This window comes from Cololabis saira, chromosome 7, assembly GCF_033807715.1.
Source record: "Cololabis saira isolate AMF1-May2022 chromosome 7, fColSai1.1, whole genome shotgun sequence".
Classification (NCBI taxonomy): Eukaryota; Metazoa; Chordata; class Actinopteri; order Beloniformes; family Belonidae; genus Cololabis; species Cololabis saira.
The window spans coordinates 33,615,086-33,639,148 of NC_084593.1; the positions used below are offsets into that span (position 1 = coordinate 33,615,086).

Genomic DNA, 24,063 nt, shown 5'->3' on the forward strand with positions numbered 1-24,063 from the left:
TCCCTCAGTGGCGTCAATTCAGCCAATGGGTCTTTACGCATACGCATCCGTTTTCTGCACCACGGACAGTTAGAGCAGAGTTAGAGAGCAGAAAAGGCGTATCTGACAAACGCAACGTATTTTATTCACTATGTCAGTGCAACAATATCACTGGGACATCCCAGTTTAACTTCAAACAGTTAAAGTCCAAATGCAAAAAGGACAGGGAGAGTAAAAAAAAGTCAAATATTTCCCTTAAACAGATGTATAAGAGGATTTATATCTTACTTTGAGATGAACTTGCATAATTAATCCATCAGTGGCTAACAGCCTCGTTAATATCTTCTGGACCCATCACTTGCCTTCTTTCTTTTTTTTTATTGCGTGGTTGTCTGCTTCATTTTAATTTTTGTAAGTTAGTAACACTGCAGAGCGCACTTTTTTTTTAACTTTATTTAAAACTTTATTTAAAAGTTCCAACTACAGTCAGAACATTGACCGTGGACAGTCAGGCATCAAGGAATTAAATAAACAAATACAGTATGAGACATAAAGTGGATGAAGTGCATAAGTCATTACATAAGTAACATAAATATAATAAAATAAATCAATTTAAATAAAAAGAAAGAAAATGGCAGGACATATATTATATCTGCAGAGCGCACTAAAAACCAGATTGATAGCGACCACTGTCGTCAGGGACGCTGGGACATTTCAAGATATGAGGGGGGGGGGGGTACAAGTGTTGGGAAAGATAATACCTACTGAAATCCATCATGTTGTTCTGATATGCATTTGTAGTTATTTTATATGTATGAAGTAATAGAATACATCAATACAAATAGATACAGAGTAATTCCATAAATGTATTTAAAAAAAAACATTTACATTCTCCCCTGAAGCCGAGGTGTGGCAGCTGCCGTACCCAATTGACGGCCCTGATCTAATTGACAATAAAATTTCATTTTTTTTTTCAAAATATGCTCTCATACTCGCCATATGCACGTATTAACGCTTCTAACTCCAGTGGCGTGGAGTATGTGGATCTTCAGATGCAAACTAACGTTTCCTCAAACGGATTTTGTAAATTGAAAAGATAAATAAAGTTAAAAAGAAAAAAAAGAAAATGTATGTCGCTCTTTTGTGTCGCCGGTTGCCATGGTGAATCCTTGTATCAGCGATCTACTGATGCTGGCTTTTTATTTCCCTCACGCTCGCGCTTAACTCCCGGTGAAACTACTTAGAGTTGAGTAAATTACCTCAAATCCGCTGTTCTGGAACCGAAAACTCAGAGTTTCCGATCTCAGAGTAGATCAACTAAGAGTTCAGGATTAGACTCAGAGTTTGTTGAACCTGCTTTGTGAAACGGACCCCAGAAATGTTCATAATCCAAATAAGTCTCTAAATAAAAAGAAACATTTGATTAGAAGAATTTTCTTAGTAATAGAGATTTAATGAAGTGAAGTTAATTTTCAGAGTTTTAGCTCCAACTTAAACTCAAAGTCAGTGTTCCCCTGATACCTTGTGGGTGGACAGAATATATCATGGATTGAATAGAAATGGGAAATTGCACAAAACGTCAAGCCAAAGTAAATAAAAATAAATCAGCATTCAGGTGGACTGTTTTGAAAGCATGAAATGCCATACATTAAGCTCGAGATGGTGGAGTCACCCACTCATGACTGGCACAAGCTGGTGAAAGCTCACATGTCGCCCCACATGACTTAAGCACTGTGGCACTCGGCTTACAACTGTCACCATTGCACACCACATTATTATCTCAATAAGCCACCCTATCTTCCCTTCCTCCTCCATTCTCCGCCACCACCGAGCAGATAGAGGCAGGGTGGAGATAACCAGAAACGAAGAGAGTGACCCAGAACTGTCAGGCCCCTCTACAGTGGGCAGGGCCGGGCTCCCAAAGCAAACACATGTCCCCAGTATCATCCTCAACCTCTTCTTTTACTTTGGCACCTTCATTTCTCCCAATGATAGCTTGCAGTTCAGCACAGGCCCGGCCAATTGATCCAGCTCTGCTCCAAATAACCAGTGTAATCCCCATATCGCCAGGCTGCAAAAGAGCAGATCTGCTCTATATTTATTGGGTGGGTTTGATGTGCTCCCATTCATTAGACTTGCAAGAAGAGATTAATTATCAAAAATAATCCAAACCCCGGAGGGGAGAAAAACAACTAGTGTTTTGTTAGTAGAAATTACAGTAGACAGAGCAGCTACCCACAGAAGACTACGAGATGATTAGAATACTAATTAGAATATTTAATGAATTATTGTTTGTTATTATTTGAAAAAGAGAATCAAGGTACCAAGTCTGCTATCATTTCCAATGAATAAATAGATACAAGCTACTTCATCTCTTACTACAGGAAGAACATGGTGGGTTCCTTTGATCTCAAAGCCAAAGTGAAACCTTTGCAGCCCTCTGCCAATCAAACGACTGTCATGAAGTGGTTTCAGTTCCAGCCATGCAATTATTTTGCTCAAACTTTTACCCCGCACTCTTTAGAAATGGTGCATCTTCACTGTGCTATTTAACATTCATCCAATAACCAAAGACCTGCTTTAATCTTTAAAGGCTCAGACTGAAAAGAGATAATATCTAAAGGAAAGGGCTGCACATGCACTGCAGTCCTGCCCCTTCCATCATCCTAACTACAGCTGTGATGCATAGGGAATGAAATGCCTCTGTCATAATGCATTTGGGTGTTAATGCTTGTGTGCGTGTTTGTGCGCGGGAGTTTCTCCGTGCACTTGTTATGAAGGCTGAGGGGGAGGGGGGGTCTAAAGCATATCTTTAAAAAGACCATTAGTCTTTTTCAGGAGCGTTGGTCCTGATCCCTTCTTATTGCTGGCTTACAGGAGCGTGCGTAGACACCGGAGCAGAGGTGGACATGGCAAAACTGGATAGTTGATGTGATTTCTATTTCTCACTTCCTCTGAATAGATGAAGAATACATAATTCATAACGCAAAAGGGACCAGCAACTGGTCTTTGGTAAATTCATCTTCCACCCCTCACCTCCCTTCATCATCAAACTTTCTTTTTTAAGTCTTATTTCTGCAAAGAGCTTGGGATACAGCTTGCAATTCATCTGAGCCACCCGGTGCAGAAGAGTTACAACCTTATTATACCGAAACAAACTTACGGGTTCTTCAAACAGAAATAGAAAGTAAACCCTACAATCCAGAGTGGCTTATTTATACTTGACAAAATGATACTCCCTGAAGTACCTGCAGACCAACTAATAATATTTTGTACACTGGAAACAAAATGTAGTGACAAACTATGAGTGCAACTGTTTGCTGCAGTGCACCAATTCGGAGGGCAACAGAGCAAACAAACAACCAACAAAGGGCATGCCTTTCAGTTTTCATCTGCAGAAGTCGAGTTTCCTCTCAGGTTTCAATCCGTCCAGGTTGAAACACGTACCCCAGTTCTCACCATGTGGCAGCCCCCACAAACACACACAAACTGCATACGTTGACCCATCGTCTCATCAGAATCCACTCTGCTCTAACAGGTGTTAGATCTCATGTGAGTTACACCTACAGGCTGTAACTGCGAGTCAAATTTCCTATTTTCTCCTTTTTTGTGTCCAATTTAGAAAATATTTTTTTTAATACATCCAGATTTCAACATGGTTAGCACATCAACATAATGTCAAACGACACACAGAATCATAGAGGAAAAAAAGGTGTTCCCTAACTTATGAAAAAGTAAGTTCAAAATGACGTGTGTGCTGGTATATTTACTTTTAAAACATACAGACGGAGAGAAAATCTAGAAGTTATGAGAACACTCGGAGCAAGCCTCATGAGCCAGCCAGTCAATATGAAGGCAGTGAAAACCAAACTGACTTACCTGATGTAATAGTCATTTCTGATCAGCAATAGGTGCTGGAGAATTGACAGGAAGTAGTTCTCCGAGCCGGTGTCTTTCACCATATTGGACAAGAGATGGTAGACTTCATTCATATCAGTGCAGGAAACGCTGAAGTTAAAGAAATCAATTTTTTTGACAAGTGGTTGACATTTTTTTTCAGAGTTAATACAGTTAACTGTCAAGGCTCACTATTTGATGAGGCACCCAGATGGACGTCATTATTCAGCTCCTGTGAATATTCAATATTTTATTATTATTTGCCTTCGTTTTCATTATTCATTTCTCTCCCAGAGTTCCTCAGCTCAGCTTTTCTGACAGGTATCACCATGCAAAAGCTAACAGAGATATAATTCCTCTTATCCATTTTGTCCCAGGGAAGGTACTTCAGTGTGTAAGCTGTGCCGTGTGAAAGCTGCTCCGCGAGGAGATGAGTCAATGAGGAACACTCCCACAGGTTTACGTCAATCCGGGCTTTTCAAGAAATAGGAAACTCATTACGAGGAAATGCCACTGAATGCTTAAGCATTTTAGGATAAAGCATTTTGAAGATGTGATTGTTCCCAGGGCACCAGTACGCCTGAGAGTCTGTCCACACATCTGAACTGACGTCCGCGCACAAGCAAAAAGTCGTGTTATTAAATTTTCAAAAGCTATTGAGTAAATGTCTCGGTTCGCTTTCCCCACAAAGACGTAATGATGGCTTTCAAATCTGAAGCAACTATTGCTGGATCAAGCTGTGTTTCCAAATCTTTATGTTTAAACACCATATGCAGTTGTTATTGATTTAGTTTTTGCTCTGCATTTGTTTTCAGAAATAGGTTGATGTTGATAGTGATGAATCGTGGCCAAAGAGGAAAAAACTGTTTGATGTTGCACTATTTAACATGCGCAACAGGAAAAGAGGGGCACTGACTTTATATTGAATCAAACACTCCAAAATGAAATGTTTACACCAATAAGAGATAGCCATAAGTATCTGTTCAGAAAATATCAGTTTTTGCTTTCATAAATATCTAACAGGGTTCTAAAAGCCAAGCTGTAATAATTAAAGAACGGAGGAAAGTGAAATCTAATTTTTTTGGCCCCTGAAAGGACGTTTTCCCCCGTGGAGAGCAATTGTGTTTGAAGAAGTTAGTTAATCATTTCAGATATGGGCAGAAAAACCAGCAGACTGAAGAGACAGCAACTTGTTATGCCGGCAAAGATGAAAAACATATTTCCATCAGTATATGAAGCGTGTATCTTGACAGCCTCCGTTACGACGTTTACAGGGTAACACGCCGACTGCAAACCCGTCAGGTTAGATCTGCAACAGCAGACAAACCATATGTTGAGATTCCCCTCTTCAGCATGTGATGCAGGGAATAAATCCAGTTGATGCAGCGGCAAATCATTCATGATCTTTAGGTAACTGAGCGTGCCAGACGCAAAATAATCTGCAAACATGGCAATTGATTTATTTTTTTTAAATTCTATTTGACATTTTTTCCTATTAATTTTAACCTTGTCTATAATTAAACTTTTATTCAACATCAAATTTTTAGAGGAACAGGGATGGGAGTTTAAGCTGCTCCAAAGCACCCCCCTCCTCTTCCTCTCACACACACATTAGCTGTGTATGAAGCCTGGGAGAATTACCAATCCTGTGAGATTCAATTATAGTCTCACCACAGCTGAATTTGAAAGGACACAAGAAGGAACTCACACTGGGAAAGGTTCCAACCAGCTTCATCTATCACTAAACTGCAGACATAAACCTAATGTAAAACGCCAATCTATGCAGTGGCAACCCTCCATCTCAGCTCTTTTTCTCACTCTCAGACGCTCTCCGTCTCTTTACACTTTCTCTCCAAATAATGAATAAACATGAACGGCAGTCAAGTGTGATGTAGGCCAGTCAGTAGCGGGGTCAATCAATCACCATTCCACAGTTCATTAATATTTATTTGGGGCCTGGAGTCACCTCCTCTGCACCTGGACCTGGGGCCCGGACACAGAGGAGACAAGCTTCTCCAGGTTAATATTCATGAAACTGCTCGAAGAAACAAGGAACATGTGCAACGCTACCTGTGTGAGACCATGCATGTGCGTGTCCGTGTGTGTGCGGTGCAGACAATGGGACAAAGGGTAACCTAGGCATTCCAATCATGCCCATACCTCAGAGATCAATACCACATTGTCCTTGGAAACAAACATTAGGCCCTCTCATTTGTGAACCTGCTGAAGCACATCATTAATCCAGGTAGACCTTTTTTCTTCCTCTATCTCGTCTCCACACACATACACAGCCTCCTCCCCTCACTTACATGTGTCAACAGAAGCTGTCACTCACAGGGGCACTTTTGTGCTCATACAAGAACCGTGGGATTTGGTGAAAGAAAAAGGTTGTAGGATGGAACATCTGCATTTCAATGTCAGTGTCTCGTTTGTCTGCTCGCAATGTCAGCCGCTCACATATGGCCTCAGAGAAGATGTGTGAATTATTAAAGGTTTCTTATTTGCGATAGCTTGAGAAGTTTCCAACTTGGGACTAAATTAAAGCTGTTCTTGTTAATTTCTACACTGAATGTTAAAAGCTAAATAGATTTTTATAGAGATCCGGTGGTCAAAATCCACTTCACTTAAGTGGAACAGAGAAACATGAGGTGGAAATGCTTGAAAAGTTTACAAAGCATGTCGATTTGATCTCTTCCTCTTGAGTCCTACTTAACCCAAAACTAACAGACAGAGGACAAAAAGCAAAATGAAGTGGAGATGGAGAGACGGATAAGAGCAAATAAAAAGAGTGAGGAGGTTGGAGGTTAAGCTGACAGAGTTATTTACCTAGTATACCTGTCCAGATATTGAGCTGAATATTGCACTCTCTCTTCTCTAATCCCTCTCTAATGAACAAAGCCATGAGAGGGATTTATCCTATGCAGCTTGACCAAACCCACAATATGCGCTCATCTCTTTACCGATAGTTCTGCAGACTTGTAAATCACACATCTTCATTCACACAGAGAAAAAGGATATTCCATCTCGGTGCGGATGTCTTCAAGGCGATGGGAGAGTTCGATAGCATCCTCCTCCTTGTTCTCATTGAACACCTTCAGCTGGATGTCCAACTCCTCTGTCTCTTTTAGCTCCTGCAATGGATTTAGTCATCAGTGGTGTATAGGTGAAAATACGCTACAAGTTTTACAAAAGGTCACGCTGCAGAGTTTAGATCGCATCTGACAGCCGTAGTCGTAAAACGTAAAAGGCCTGCTTTTTCATGCACTTTCGAGTATTGTTGACCGATTTACTGCAATCTACCACTCCAATCCTCATCCTTCAACCTGTACACTGCTGAGGCAAGGCATCAAACCACCGACTGACTGCTCTAACTCCTGAGCCACAGCTGCTTGGAACATTTAACGTTAGCCTTTGTATTGTTAAGTCCTTCCAGACTTACTTTGCTGTTAGCTAAATTTAGACTAAAAATCTACAGTTTACTTTCTAGTTTTCAGATTCCTGAAAACTGAGATGCCTTTAACTCTCGCATAGTACTTGAGATATTGCCCTCCCTGCACAGGTGTACCAGTAGAAAGGGGCTAAAGGGATTTTACCACTTCTGTATGAATCACCTGCGGTGCAGTTTAAGGACTGAGACAAGGCCAAACGTAACCCAATTTCTGTCGGTATCAATCACCCTGCACTGTTTTTTTGGGAGCACCATCTGTCTTAAGCAAACAACACGGGTTCGAGTTGCACAACACCGAAAAAAAGAGAAAGGGGAAGTAGAGGATCGGGACATCTAAATGCATGTGTCAAGGACAGAACAACACAAAATGTGCCTTCTTTTCCAGCAGAGTTGACTTTTCTTTGCCAAACGTCCCTCTGACTACTGAGTATAACTCACAATTAGATGTAGGAGTGTCAGTCCGAATGGTGTTATTAAAAGTGGTGAATGTGGGATTCATTAATGACTGTACATGGAAATTGTTGATATCGGGGGCAGAATTAAAGATAATTAAAGTAACGGCCGCAATAATCAACAGGAGCAGCTGGGATGACTTATTAACAACAGGTTTAGTGACATCCTCACCCCACTCGCAACAAATGAGAGTTTGAGTGATGAGCTGGATCTGGCTTGCCTTAGGCTCCTGTGAAGACGTGTACACTAGGGTTACTGCTAATGATGCATGCGTGCAGAGGTGCTAGCTCTGCATCGCGGTCGGCAAACGCCTCAGCTGTTTCTGATTAAATTAACTGTTGCCGGTTTCCAAGTTGTGAGTTCACACAATAACTATCTTCACATGTATATATGAAAAAAACATTCAGGAAATCCAGTTCTAAACTGGCATTATTTGGTTTAAATATCCGATTACTGCATCGATATTTATAGGAACCACTGATATTGCATCAGTTATGAAGTTTAAAATATACAATTAAAGCTATTACTCACGTGATGCAAGAGTTATAAAAAGATACAACATTGATCATGTTAGGCACATTCTGAAAGCGTATCTGAACCCAGCAAACTCATTCATTATATCGGCCTTCAAGGGGGGGAAAAAAAGTAGCAAACTCTTTTGCCATTTGTAGTCTAATAACTCACAGAAAGGATCTTCTTCAGGCCACATCTTAAGAACTCATTACGCAGATGTATGCGGAAATCCAAGTCATCAGGGGAGGTGACCAGGGCATTGATCAGCTGCATGCAAGCAACCTGTGGTGTAGACACAAAAAGAGCCACATAAAAGTAGAGAAAGGAAAATGATGGGGGGTTTTCCTCTACTTTCTTCCTGAAAACGATGAAAAAGCAGCACATTGCATAAAGCATTAATACTGTATATGTACGTATATAGTACTATAGTTCATGTAGTGTGTGTATATATATATATATATACATATATATATATATATATATATATATATATATATACACATACATACATACATACATACATACATACATACATACATACATACATACATACATACATACATACATACATATATGTTTTGGAGTAATTCTCTGTTCTTACTGTTCTTGCCAAGATTACAGATATAGCAACAACGAGAGGAGAATGAAGAGATGGTGGAGAAAGAGAAGGAAACCAAGTGAAAACATGGTAGAAAAGTTCAGGTCTGGTGCATCTATTGACTAGCTGTGCATTATAAATGGATTTATTGGTAGACAAAAGATAAAAAATAAGTTTGTGTGTGGATGTGTGTGCGTGTGCTGGGTGGTCGGGTCGAGTGATGGGGGGCTAAGAGGAAATCGCACATGAATTATAATGAGCGGTAAGGTGTTTCAAGGGAGCGAGTCATGGATGAGGCCGTTTTCCTTGGGCAGACAATCGATAGTGGGCTGAAGGATTCTCGCGGACGAGGTGAAATGCTGCTTTCTAAATCCTTGTCCCCGTACCGCTGGCTGGGGTGTGTTATAATAAGACTAACTACTTTGGTGATTTAAAAAACTTTGGAAAAAAAATGAGGTCATTTGGATTAAAATGTTGAAAAGACGTTACATTTTTAAATTCAGGCCTTTTTTGGAAATTCATTCACGTTTCAGTTTCTTCACTAAAAGCAAACAGAGACGTACGTTGAGTACTTCAAACATGCTTTATTCATGTATTACGCAGTCAAAAGTGTCTTGTTTGGGGTATCATCCGCGTTAGCCTGAGAGTACTAGCAGTGGGAGGGGTTTTAAAAACAGCATCATTCAAAACACCACTCCCCGGGACAGTTTCTCACACTCTCAGTCACAGAGTCTAAACTGAATTTGTTGAAACACATTTTAATCACATTAACCAAGTCTAGTTGCGTAAGACCATCACAGACTTTAGATTGAAAGTTCATTCATTTCCTTGAAACCGCTGCATCAGCAAAGCATTTTAATTTGCTTCACAATTAGTAGAGCTTCATTTCATTAACAGCAAAATTTAAAGGAAAAACAACTGCCTCCTAATAAAAGAATATCTCGTTTCTCTTCCACCTAGCGCCTCATCAGTTCCCTTCATGACTCTTCCTTCATGACTTCTCAGGGCCTGAAGCAAAACTAATTCCTTAAGTAATTCCCTGCTTTGGGCTTCACAAAAGCATGTCTTAAGTGGTGTTGTTATTGCCGTTATAAACTTGTTGGGTTTTTTTTTTCCCTGCTGCTGAAGCGCACTAGTGAAAATGAAGAGGTGTGGTGCTTTGTTGCCCTTTCGCATCGGTACCGCTGGGACTCTGCTTGACAGGAACATGGAAAAGAGCATGGAGAAGTGCTGGTAGGATGTGAGGGTGAAAAAATCAGCAAAGCCTTATGGAGAGGAGGAAATGTGATATACACCTGTGTTTGTGTGCGTGTGTGTGCATATATATATATATATATATATATATATATATATATATATGCGCACTTTGTTCCCTGGTATGCTTCTTTTTCTTGTTGGATCATGAGATACTAACTTGTGTACTTTTGGATTCGCTCACCTGGAGCTGCTGTGCCTCGTGGTTCTCCAAACCTTCCACAATTGGAGCAAACCTCTCTTTATTATTTCTCTCTGCAGCGATCGTCATGGCAGCCAGAATCTTGTCCAGGCTGGAAGAAAGCAAGGGACGTGCAACAAGGCAAACATAAAAATCTACTTTTTCATTTTTAATCACGTCACTGACAGCACATTTACTCACAAATGTTCAACTCAAACACAATGTATCACATGCTCCCTTGTGCACTGGTGTGGACATTTACTCAGCCAGTCTCCGGTCACGCTGACAAATATCGTGGCTTTCCATTTCTTAGTATGCAATCTATTGTTGCAGCCACAATCCCATTTTGACTTCGTTTTGCTGTTATTAAGGCGAAGCTTGACAAAAACATGGTCGGGCTGCAAATCTGTTCAGTCGTCAACGACTGCGGCAGAGTGCATTTAGCTGAGTAAGGGAAGGTGTAAGTTACTATAACAAGACAAATGTTCAAATTCGCCCAATAAGAACGTAAGTCCATTATAGTACTTAGGTTTAGCTGCTTCGAGCACTTATAACAAGAGTACTGGACAATTTTACTATCCAATTTGAGAATGGAAATTCAATGTCCCAAACATAAATATGTACAGTAAATGAAATTACTTCAGCGGCTACATGAACAGTGATTTATAATGGTCATGTATCATAATGCCACTGTACTGGTGGTGCATTGATATCTGACAGCCTTTAAGCCTGATGGAAGTTCCTGTCATTGATCCTGAAATGCCAATTCACATATGCACCACCATTTGTTTGTCTGACGTGCCATATGTTACTAGCAGCTTAGTGAACAGGGGAGATCATCGTATGGCAGTCTGGGTAATACAGGCCTAACATTATGATAAATAGAGGGACTGTGCGCTGTGATCGATGTTTCAGAGTCACAAACAAAAATGGAGGAGCTGAATACTGAGTAGCTTTAAAAACAGTTCAGAACACGACAGATACGCCTGGCTCCTGTTCTCTTTTGATGCTGTCACCCGAAGTAGGTGCTGAACATGTCAAGAGTCACAACATGGGTTGGAGTTTCTGAGCTGGAAGGTGACACCTCGGCTCCTTTGGTCGTCATTTCCACAGGATCAAGACATTTTCATCCAAAGCTATAATCATGACATGACTGGTATCGTGTGAGTGAGAGAAGGAGATGTGAAGAAAGGGAGAGACGGGAAGGGGAAGATGCACCATCTAAACACCCAGTATATGCTTAATATAGTAATAGCGTGTGTTTGCCTGTGGAGCACGAGTATGTGTCTCCGTGTTGAAGTGGGGGCTGAAAGGAACATGCCTCTAATCACTCATTCACATCAGAGCTTTGATTACGTCGTGATTCAAGTGTGAGAATCTACCTACAAAAAAAATCAAAGCAGCACTTTCAGGAATTATCTATTGTATATCAATTACCCCGTAAGGCAACTTAATTATGATTGGTCGTCTTTATTTTGACATCCATTTGAAGTGTTGTCAAGATGGTAAAAGCTGTCTATTGTGTAACACTGGAACTGTGCTTTTTATATAAAAAGATTAACTTGCTCAGACTAAACATCCCAATTATGAACTTCTGAGGAGCAGCAGGTTTTACTACCCATTCAAATACCGGCATTATTACTATTAATTCCCCTTAAAATTGCACTTTTTTCCACAAGAGATGCTTTTAAAATGTCAGCAATGCAATTAAGAACACTGGGAGAAATAATGAAGGCAGGATTCAATGTAGTCATTGTTGTCAGCCCCAGTGTCCTGCTCGTGCTATGGCACACTGGAATGCTAAAGGAGTCACAGCTCATTGTATCCACATCATCTGGGGGGTGGAAATGATTAGTTTTTAGCCTGATAAAGGTCCATCAGGGATCAAGCACCTCTTGCAGATACATACGAGATGTTTTTGAATAGATTTATATTAAACATATCCTGATTCCAACAACGTATAAGGGCATTATTTTAGGAGGATGATGATTTGTTTCCTTTTTTTCAATTTACAGTGATTTTTTTCAAAAAGCCAAAAGCAACTGAACCAAGCATTTGGTTTAGTGTTTTTTTTCTGCAGTTATTTCTCATACGTAGGCTTTTACACTTCAACTCGACCAAATGCCCATGCATCTCATTCACAAACACATCAAGCTTTACAGGTATTGTTACCTTTTAAAGGTTTCAAGAGATCTGTTAATCAGAACTACATTTCCAGCTGAAGGCCATGTCAGTATGAACAGTGCACAGCCGTGTCTACGGATCGATTATGTGTATGAATCAGTTCTAGAAAGTTTTTTTTTTTTTAAGTCTCTCCTTTTCTCACTTTGGGTATTACAAATTTAATTTCACTTGCATTCTTTTGTTTTTGCAATCTACACACTTGTAAATAAAACCAACCCTCTTGAGTTAAGCGCTTACCCTTGAACTGTGCAAATCTCATTATCTTCCATAAGACTGGAAATAAGCAGCTGGCCTTTGATTGGTTATCGGGTCATGTACCTGTGATGTGTGAGACTGGCTGTGACAAATGATCAGATAAACTGTGTTCAACTCACATGTTTTCCTCTCCAATAATGCAGACAGCTGAGAGAATTTTGACGATCTCTGTCATCATGTTGGTCTGTTTGGGGTCGATCGCTCGTGCCAGCAGCAACAAGCTCCGCTCGTCGCCCAAGATCCTCTGCAGCCCATACTGTATGGTGCAGAAGAGAAGAGGTAAGATTTAAAAAAAAAAAAAAAAAAAAGGTCCACTGGGTATAAATTAATGAGAGCATTTGAATTCATAAAGAACTTTTACTCTGCGTTAAAAAAAAAAGAAAAAAGAAATATACAAAAAAGCTCTAATGTACGTAAGTTATAGTTAGCCTTAATCTTCTTTTAAGGAAGGACAATGAGGCCAAGGAAGAAAATGAAAAGGATGATGAATTAAATCAATTCAGGACAGGACTACAGGGACTAATACTTATAGTCTCCTGTACCTTTTAGTCTCAGTACAACTGGAGAACTGTGCTGAGATGACCAAGTGTGGGGATTAACTGCACAAGAAGCAATACCAATAGTTCATCTATCCTTGAAATATGCGCCTCTTTTGAAAAATGAGCCAGGCCTTTCAAAAAGGGATAATTAAAAGATGTGAGACTGTGGGCTTGAAATAGTAAAATTACCTTCACTTTTCTATTTAATTATCCAAGGCTTGTCAACGACTATATTTAAACCCAGTTTGGGAATTCTGACCAACTAATATTAGAATAACGTAGGTGCACCAAGAGCAAACCCTTAACTCGGTTTTTGTTTTTGTCTTCATTGCTTTTGAACTTTTTTTTTTTTTCATCTTTACACATACAGTATAACGTCATTAACTGAAACCTAAGAAAGTGCTGAAATGGATTTCCTTCTCATGGCTGACTCATACAAACCTTATTGTTCATAAAAGCTTTCAAGCACTGGATGAGTTTATGCTGGTTCCGTTTATCAATGTTTTCTTGTCTGAGGAAAAAAAATGGGAGAGAGAAAGAGACGAGGGATTAAAATACTGTGATCAAATTAACACGATCTGGCGAAATGTGATGCTGCATGAATTAACTCACTGTTTCTTGTCCAGTAGCTTCTCCAGAGCGTCCAGAAGAAGGCCAAGTCCTTCATGACCAAAGTTATTTACCCAACTAGAGGGAGAAAGAAATGTATAAATGAAATACCATGACACACTGAGGCAGCAGAAATCAACGACACTCGGTAGGTATAACATTCACAAAAGGAAGCAAGACACACAAAACTGCCTCACAAGGATAACTATTATTTTTTAATTCCTAACAGAGAACACAGTAATTCAAAAGCCACCACGTCCCGTCCTTGATGTTGAATACAGCCGGATTCGTTGTGACTTTAGACGGTGCCCATTTACGGATAAATAAACAGAAATCCATCTTGGCCGCTATTCTCATCACTAAGCACTTTATATCAAGGCCCCCCTGTGAGCGACTCTGTTACTGTGCCAAAAGATTAAGCAATGCAAGTAAGATAACACTGTAATCAATAATGGATCGCGGGAGATAATTGGCTATAAACCACAGCGTATCAGGAGATGGCAAATGATCCAGTGCAGATCGGCCCGTGCCAGAAGGAGAGAGAGCGAGAGACGCGGGGAGGACGGGGGGGGTTAGTGGTCACAGCCATATTATGTCATTAGCATTACTTGTTTTCGGGCCCCTAACTGTCAATGACATAAAATGCATGAAGCAATTTTCCAACATTAACCAGACATAAGTCAATGATTTATCCAGCCTTTTTGACAATGATTTGAAATAATAATAGTTTGAGTATTAAAAGCCGTTTGTATTGACTCAGTGAGTCGGAAGAGACCCTCATTTAGAGATGAGATACAATTGCCTGAGGCAGCGAGCGAAGTTGAGGTGAGGTATTTCTTTAATCTGTGACGAAATTAGAACTCGCCAAAAGCTCCCGAGTCACCATTACTCAAATTTCCTTTGTAGACAAGCAGATCCAATTTTAAGTCAGTCACATAAACTGCTGTGTATAATGATGATCTGTTTTCTTAATAAAAACTTAACACCGTAATGTCTTTAGGAAGACCACTCTACCAAGAGTCTTCTAATTTGATTCCTTCCTTCAAGCATTAATTTGGAAATGCTGAAGGCCGTGGAGGAGAAGAAAGAACAAAGTGTCTCAGTTTAGACTAGAAATAACAATGTAGCCGAAAATCTTTGTGATGCAGAAATAGGACAAGAGGGAGAAAAAAAAAAGAGTTTACATGGTTGAGGGTGCACAATTTAGTCCACAACCTTTGTCTGTGCTGCTTATTATCGTTGGTAGCTCGAGTCTTTAGAGAGCGGAAAACAGGAACAATATTCCTGAAGATGAATTATGTTCATTACAAAGTATGACTGTACTAAAGGATTCTGGGATACAGTGTGACATCTGCAAGGTGTGTGGGAACCGTTTAAGGAACAAATGTTGTCCTCTACCCTAAGGACAAGTGAAGATCTCAAATAATTACCATATTGTGCTTTGCATTAAATTAAAACTGGTTATCACACTAAAGCAGGAGGATGACAGTGTTTGTTGACAACGCTACTCGCTTTTGCGTTACTATCTACTGTATAAAAATTTGACTTTGTCTATTTTTCATAAGCTGGAAAGTAGAATATGCAGCTCTACGGTAGTGTGGGTGCGTACCACATGAGCAGACTCAATCAGGGTAATGAGGTTTATTTCTTAGGTTCGATATTTAATTTCTCTGCATTACACTTAAACATAACACGCTGCTTTCAAAGATGATGGAAGCAGCTTGCAAAGGGAAGAGGTGGTCTACGTCCAAACCATTAAAGTGGGTACGGCTTGCAGTAAAAGCTAATTTGATACCAAGTAACCCTTTAAGGTAGTAAGTAAGTAAGAAAGTAAGTAAACTTTATTTATATGGCACCTGTCACAGACAGGGGAGCTTCACAAAAGAATAAACACAATAAATGTAAAATAGATTAAAAAACGAAAATAAAAAACCTCTTGGGGGAAAAATGTACATAAAATCAACACGATGGTAATAAAACAACCCCCTCACTACTGATGTTTGAACGCTTGGAGAAACAGGTGGGTTCTAAGTTTGCTCTTAAAAGCGTTGATGGAGTCCAGCGAACGTAGAGACAGCAGCAGGCATCATTCCAGAGAGAGGGACCACAAGCAAGTTTTGGACCAACGTCCTCAGCCTCCGAGATGGAGTGTAGCCTAATAGGCCCCTAACATTGTAATGTGAGCCCTTCTATTAGGCCGAGTCAGCAGCCTTGCTGCAGAAGTTTGGACCTGCTCCAGACGAGACAGTACCTTTTTCTTTAGACAAGAAAATAAACTGTTAAAGTTCGGCAAATAAGATGGCACAAATGCATGAATGATTAACTCAAGATCCTCCTATATTCCTCATATTCTTCGACTGGTAGAATGGGTTCCTCATCCGCTGCTTGGGGTGGTGTTATAATGACATTTCTTTATAAAAGATGACACCAAGATGTCCTAGGCTAGATTGAGACGAAACACTCAAATCCCCTAAAAACTGGCCCCGGCACCTCAGTTTTATCTTTAACTGCAGAGAGTTTGCACTGAGCCACTGTTTTATTTGCACAAACCACCTCATCAAGGAGTTCGATATCTGAACCTCAGAGGCCTTAAAAAAGCAGTGCAGCTGGATATGTCTGAAAATAAGTGATGCGAAACATCAACAAACCTAGACAGACAGATAGACAGACAGAGACTTTATTGATCCTGAGGAAAATTCAAATAAAAAAACTCAAATGCGGACGGAGCTACTGAATTGGCCACTCATGCCTGATGACTCTGAAATAAAGCAGAGTGTTTAGCATGTTGTAACTGGATGGTACGACAACATAAATAATGACATAGTCCCTGTGCGACATATCACTGACATATGAAGGCACCGCACTCTATCAGAGCAGACACTCGAGAACATGGAGACTTTGGAAAAAGAGATGGTGGCAAAATCGAGCAACCGCTGGTTGAACTGAAGTTACTGCAGCATCTCCGATGAGTGACACTGTACTGGATGCAGTCATCAGTGATAAAAATGCTGAACAAGAAAGGACCCATCACCGAAATAGCAATGAGCAGGAGAGCTGGATTCTGAAGAAGTATCTCATTTATTACAAATGAGTCTGAAGGATGGCTAGTGTTATTTTAACGGTACTTAAAAGTCTGTCTGAATGCTCATATTTTCTCTTTGATGCTGTGTTGACAACTGGCAAAAAAAAAAAGAAACAACTCACAGGTTTCTGTCTAAAAGCAATAACAGACAAACCAGAAACGGGGCTGGAGACTGTTTATGCAGTCAATTTTTAATCAAAAACTGAATTATTACCACAGGTTGCAACATGCACTAAATGTTTTGAGTGATTTCTACAACCTCGGTAGACTATCATTCTCAGTCCTCCCCTGCATCCCCTTCAAGTATTCTGCAATTTGCTCCGAACTTTACCATAAAATGAAAATTGAGAGGTGAGACATCTAGTGTTGGTCTGTGAATTACTCCCTCTTTAGTCATCAGAGACACTGCCACACCGGCAATCATCCTACAAGAGACATTGAAACCTAAAATAACAAATTCCTTCGTAAAAATACTCAGAAAAGCTGCAGACAGTAGTTTCTGAGGTACTATGTTACAACCACTTTCGATTTGGAAGACAAAGAAACATAAGGTTTTTAATTATCATTGGATAATGTGGAAGTTACTTCATACTAAAAGAAAAAGAGGAAAAATCTCTTCTTTCCCACTCTTTTCTCGTAAAGTGGGCACATATTCAAGGATTTCATTAACTTCGAGGGAACTTGTTCATATAATATTGATGGTTTTAATTCTCTAGTTAAGTGGCACCAAATTGCATTACTTTCTGCAATCATGTTTTTTCCGCGGGCGATATGAAAAATTAATGGTCAGTCAAAGGACAGCAATTTATTATTTATTTTCTTATTTAATTAAGGTTATTTCTTCTGGTTTGACTTAATTATGTTATCGTTATGTTAACTACTATAAATTGGAGGGATTGTAATTGTCGCAGCTTATCCTGCATAAAAGTGGGCTATGATATGATCACTATAAAAAGCTGGCGTTCACTGAACAATATTCCATCGTCATCATAAGTCTATTAAACCTTTGTAAATACGACTGTTGAATTCTCCTAATAAGACAATCATCAATGTCCCTGTTAATTAACATTTGTTGACCCTTTCAATTAAAAGATAGTACTGATGACCTCAAATATGCTACAAAAACAAATTAAGCATCCATCCCTGCCCGTGCACGCATCGATGCATCAAACCATCCACGTTGGATCGAGAGGGAGAAGATCCCAATGTAAAACCACCATAAAAGAAAATCAGCATGTATGCCAGCATGGGAATATATGTTTTTACTATGTTTCAAAACATAATGTCCTTCCTTTAAAGAAAAACAGGCAGTCAACGACCAACAAAATCATTCATTCTAGCAGTTTAGACACAAGTCCCTGCTGACAGTAGGTATACGAATAAAGGAAGGTTTATGGGGGGGTGAGTCGCAAAATCAATGCAGTAACCACACAGAGACATCAGCCAGGACAGAGTGGCACTCCAACAGCTACTCCAGGCTGAATGTTCAATGTCCTGCTCAAGGAAACATAAGGGCATGAAGTGCATTGCATGGAGGAAAAACGTCATAGCAAAGTGTGAAGATGTGAAAGTGAGTCGAGGGTTCGATCAACATAAAGATTAATATTTGTAAAAGTCTCAAAAGGAACAAAATCAGCGAGAGAAAGACTTTGTCCTACCCTCGGTGAGACTGATCACTGGTCTCATGTTGGGAAAGCTCACGGAAGCTTTTGTTTCAGTCTGTAAACCAGTTTTATTATTTCAGCAGGTCTAGGTGAGGAGCTTTGATACTGAAAGCTTCTGCGCAAGTATAATCAGTTTCATATTGTATTACAAACCAGGGTATACTATGGTCCCTCTGTGGATTTACTGACCTATTCAGTGCTAAAGAATTCCAATTGAGGTCTGATGTGCTACGCAGCAAATGGATCTGAACAATACAGCTTGAAACAGAGCACCGCCAGCGTCTGCTCGGTGATTCAGCACAGCAGACGTGGAGCTGCATTACGCTCAAACCAATTTAATGGCCTTGTGAAATTAGTATAAAGTTATAGGGCATTTTAAAATGAATATTATATGTTCATAGAAAATACATTTCATTAAAATCTGCAGAATTGAACACCAAAATTTGAATTTAATTTAGTTCAAATCAGTAATACTTTAATAATCCCTGGAGGGAAATGATGTACAATTACAATTTAAAAGATTGATGTTTAAATCACAGATTACTGTCTGGGTAGTGTTTAAACAGATTTACAGAAAAGAAAAACCTATGACTGTAAAATGACTTCAGAAAGTGCAAATAATAAAAAGAAAAAAAAGAAAAAAGAAAGAATGAGACAAACAGCTTTAACACTTTAAAGACCACACATAGAAACCAGTGTTAAAAGATTTGATGTTCAGGAGTGAGATGGGAGGAAAAGTTATTCAATCATTTGAAATCTGATTTGTTTTTGTTGTTGTTGTTAATTAAGAACTTTGTGCCACCGCATGGATAGAATAAAATAAAACAGGCTGACAAAGATCCTCATGACTCCAGGGAGAGATTTACAAAGTTCTACCAAGTATTTTAAATAAATCCTTCCACTCTCAGGAAAATCCTCTACAAATAACAAAGATTTTTACACGAGTACCAATTTAACCGGGCTACCTTAGCAAATTCATCCCGAGAACAAATCATTAGATGCTAATACAGGAATTACAACTGTTTGCAGACCCTAGCACAAGCATTTGTGGCGGTGCAAAGCCTAATGCTTGCTTGATCTTTGCTTTGAGAAGGCCCAGAGTTTCAAACATCAGCAGCATATTTGTAACTAGATGTGTCAGAGTTTACGTTTCTACAATAAAGAAAACGAAAGAGATGTATTTGACCTGAAAATGATTTATACTTTGAAAACATTAAAAGCGTTTGAAATCAACCTTAAAACCAAAACGTGGCGACTCCCAGACGGGTAACATGAGCAACACTGTGCGCTCGCATACACTATATGATTAATTGTAATTACTCCATGATTGCACTGGTCCAATTAAAGCAGCAAAAGGTGAGCGGTTCTGATTTGCCAACTCATTTACAACTGCCCGATTGTTCCAGCTCAAAAAAATACCACCACCACCACAGCATCCACCTGCTAGTCTCCAAGTCAAGGGTTGACCTGTTGCTAGTTGATACTTCAGTGTAAATATATCAGTGGGAAGTGATGGACTTTTACCCTTAACGCCAGACTGGAAGTATTTCCAGAAAAATTATGATTATAAAGCATGTATTCATTGCAACAAGTTAACTGAACAAATGGCTTGATAAAAAAGTAAATAAAAAGATTAAAAAAACAATGTGATTGTTTTACATGGAGTACACTTAGGGTGGGGGGTTTGCAACTGTAGTATAACACTAAAACACACCTATGAGTTAAAAACACCTCTTCTGCCTTTTATGCTGTCAGTCTTAGACATTCAAAAAGCTCAGAGCCACTGAGGCATTGCCTGTACAAGAGCCCTGAAAGACCCTGTGGTATCTGGAGCTAGGACCTTAGAAACAGAAGGAGCAACCGTGGAGAAAACATCTTCAAGTAAATCGTGAAGCAGCCCCCAAGGCTTGGACTTTGAGATGTCCCCAACCTTGTCATTTTCTCATAATGTTTTGACCCTTTTCAAAGTCTGTCAGTTCTTCACACCTACCAATTTCCCCGTATCTGACACACTGACCAAAAGCGCACACAGATCTCTGCACTCTCCTACAAGACAGATAATATTACCTTATCTTTTCTTTGTGAATGGCCTAGTTTTGGCTTGTTTGTGGCAAATATTTCTGAACTAAATACTGTTGCTTTGGGACCATGGACATGCATAACGGAGCATCATGTCTCTCCACAGAACTAACCTGAAAGCGTCCCTAAAACTAACAGTTCAAAATACAAAATAATACAAAGGACTAATGCAGTATGTGCAAAAGCTATGAAGTAACTGTAACTTGATGAAGACAGATGAATCCATCCTACACGAATAAAAAATAAATAAAGCAAATAAAGTCAACAACACAGCTAGTATCACAGCAACTTATTTTTCAAAACAATATAGCAAAGGAGTTTCATGGAGAGCATCACACAACCAGCTTGAGTGGTCCTGCTGTTTGTTATTGGTGCAGAGGCAAATAATGCAGTCTCAGGACCACAGAGCTGATGTCAGCACTCCAGAAATGTGATTTTGGGTGTAACCAGGCAATCACAGGAACCAGAGCAACTCAGTACTCAAAAGGATTGTTCATTTGTGGTGGATTTAGCGGTCTAAAAGCTACTAGGATAAAAAAAAAAAAGGCTAAGACTCTGCAAGATAAACAAATGTGGAGACGAAGATGCTTGTGTGCGTTTCTGCATGAGTATGAAGGGAGCGTGAGACACTAATGAATGCATGTCTCTATGAGGATAAAATCAAATATCAGGTGCAGACAGCTGACAGCACTGCATGGTTCCTAGATGCTCTGAAATATCCCCCCTACAGTGAGCAAAACACGTGAAATGTGTAATTATCCTCTGAACAATGCTAAAGAGTCAATCCAGCACAATAACTCCCCCCGACTACCAGCCGAAGATAGCCAAGTTAGATAGCTGGTCAGATAGGCTCTTTTCCTCTCTCACTCTTTTTAAAGGCATTTTAATTGTGTGGTATTGTGTGTGAACTGTGGGAGATCTCAGAATAGATTTATCTGAATCACTGTAAATGGCTTGGTAAAGACGAGTTTCATCTTTCAAGGAGAAGGAAATAGAAAACCAAGCACTTCATTTCAAGAGTTCACTCTGAATATAGTGTTACAATCTTTTTTTTCAGGCTTTTGTCACTGGCATATTTCACAGTTGACATATCTAGAAATTATTAATGTACTTGCTCCAGTGCACCAGAATTTTTGCAAATAACATCAGGATTAGGGATGGGAACTGGCCATTTTTGGTACCAACTGGGTCAGTACTGGAACAAACAACAACCTACGGGAAAAACAGTGCTATTACAAGTATTTAAAATGGGTTTACACTGTTTGACTGAAATACACTGCTTAATTTTTACCACCATCGAATCAAACCGTAGCAGAGCGTGACATTTGTTGTGCATGTGCGTCTCCATGCACATGTAAGCAGTCAGTCATGGCTGAATAGGTGAGATGTGTAACAGTGAGGCCTCACACTGCCAAACTTTTCAGGAGTAAAATGCATTTAGCATATTTTTCCATGTTGGTACCACACATTATGGCACTTTTGCACTAGGACTTACTTGGCCCGACTCGGCGCGGCGCGGCTTTACACGGCTCCACACATGTGTTTTCGCACTGCCAGGGGAGAAGTGGGGGGGTTGGGGTGAAGCTGCTGTGACGTACTCGATTGCGCAACACCTTTGTTCATGTCGGCGCTGATGAGAAATCAGTTGGAGCCGGGAGCTTTTTTAATTTTTTCTCGATAGCCACCAGGTTTATGAACATCTGCACCTCAGAGTTGGATCACCAAACAGACGTTTTTGCTGTACAATAAAATCGCCGCGAGCCGCGAGTCGCCCATGGATGTATTATAAAACTGGATGGGACTTTGAAAATGGCCGCCCATTCATTTCAATGCATTCTGCTCAGCCAGCGCATAAGCCGAAAAAATCTCTGACTTCCGGGTTTACTTCCGCGTTATGCGGCCCATTGAGCATGCGCAGTTGAGTCACCTCCCATGATGCTCTGGGGCCTCCCATCATGCCCCGGGGCAATGACGCGAATATTAATATAATATGTATTAATATAATATATAAATTAATGTATATTATTACATGTATAGTATTACATATATTATTAATGTATTAATATAATATAATTACATAATATATATTAATATAAACATCCGTGGAATGCACGGACACGGCTGTGACGTCAGCCGTGACGTCACGCCCAGAAAGAGACTTTTCTTTGACTTTTCTGGCCGTTATAAAACATTTTTGACAGATATAAAGTCCATGACTTAAAAATATAGAATACAAAGATTAGTAATTGCCGGTGATTACAGCTGGAGGTGTCCTGTGAACAGTTTTAGAGGCTTCTCTTTTACTATTGCGGTCTATGGGAAAAAAGCTTTCTGGGCCACATGGGATTTTTTGTTGCAGTACCGCGGCTGGCCACTGGAAAAAATCGGCGTGCCTTCTGACTGCCAGACCTGGGGGCTGGAGTCGCCTCGCGCTGACTCCCGCTTCCTGATTCAAACGTTTGACGGCCCCGCCCCCCGACCAATCAGAGGCGCGGAGGGTGGTGACCTCAGAAATAGTCCCGGCTCAGCCCGCTATAGAACCTCACTGAAATGGTTACAGAAAAAGGTATCGGCTTGGAGCGGCTTTACCCGTCTCAGCCCTAATGCAAAAGCGCAAAACGGGTAGAACCGAGCTAAGGTGATACTAGTGCAAAAGCGGCATAAGTGACTGACTTGTGCCATATAAGTGACAAAACATGAATTTTGGTTCATCCATAAAGGTTGCAATGCTAAGGCCTCATCCGGCAGGCTCTGTGTCCAGTAATCCTGTCAAAGATGAACGCACTTCATCTTTGGGGTTGGTGTGGGGTTGATGACACAGGGACCATCACAGAAATGCACACAGTTCTGTTCATAGGCATTTGCCTCCAGCGTGCTCATTTTGCAAACGTGAGACAAGAGACAAGTATCAATAACGGTACTGAAAGATATTGGTATCAAAAACCACTACTCATATCAACATGGCAACAAAGCCTACCAATACCAATATCCTTCCCTAATCAGGACCGCAAAGAAAAGCACTGGTCCAGAGCCAGGAAACGTGGGGCCACACCGGCCTCAAAACTGTCTCCAACCAGATGCTGGTGCCCCCTCCACCTCCCTCTTCAGGAGAGAACTGGTGGGAGAACAATCACCTCATCAAGTATTAAGTTCAAATATATGACTCGTTCTAAAACATAAAACATGGTCTTGAAAGACGGATAATAAAAATTTCAGAAAATGACATTAATTAGAAATGTATATGACATTTATTTCCTGTGCAAAGCAGTTATTTCTTGAACTGCAAACTAATTTCATATTAAATCAAAGTAAAATTCTAGTCAGATAT

At 40.0% G+C, this 24,063-nt stretch overlaps 1 protein-coding gene across 6 annotated transcripts in view; it reads right to left on the minus strand.

The window, feature by feature from the left end:
* diaph2 (diaphanous-related formin 2) overlaps positions 1-24,063 on the minus strand; it is a 372,049-nt gene that overhangs the window by 242,150 nt on the left and 105,836 nt on the right. For all 6 annotated transcript variants that reach the window (XM_061725705.1, XM_061725706.1, XM_061725707.1 and 3 more), the window contains 7 exons: positions 13,914-13,988; positions 13,743-13,812; positions 12,882-13,018; positions 10,327-10,435; positions 8,462-8,572; positions 6,895-7,007; positions 3,859-3,975 (listed from right to left, as the gene is read on the minus strand). In XM_061725705.1, the coding sequence (XP_061581689.1) occupies positions 3,859-3,975; positions 6,895-7,007; positions 8,462-8,572; positions 10,327-10,435; positions 12,882-13,018; positions 13,743-13,812; positions 13,914-13,988 (732 nt within the window). The remainder of the gene's footprint in view (positions 1-3,858; positions 3,976-6,894; positions 7,008-8,461; positions 8,573-10,326; positions 10,436-12,881; positions 13,019-13,742; positions 13,813-13,913; positions 13,989-24,063) is intronic.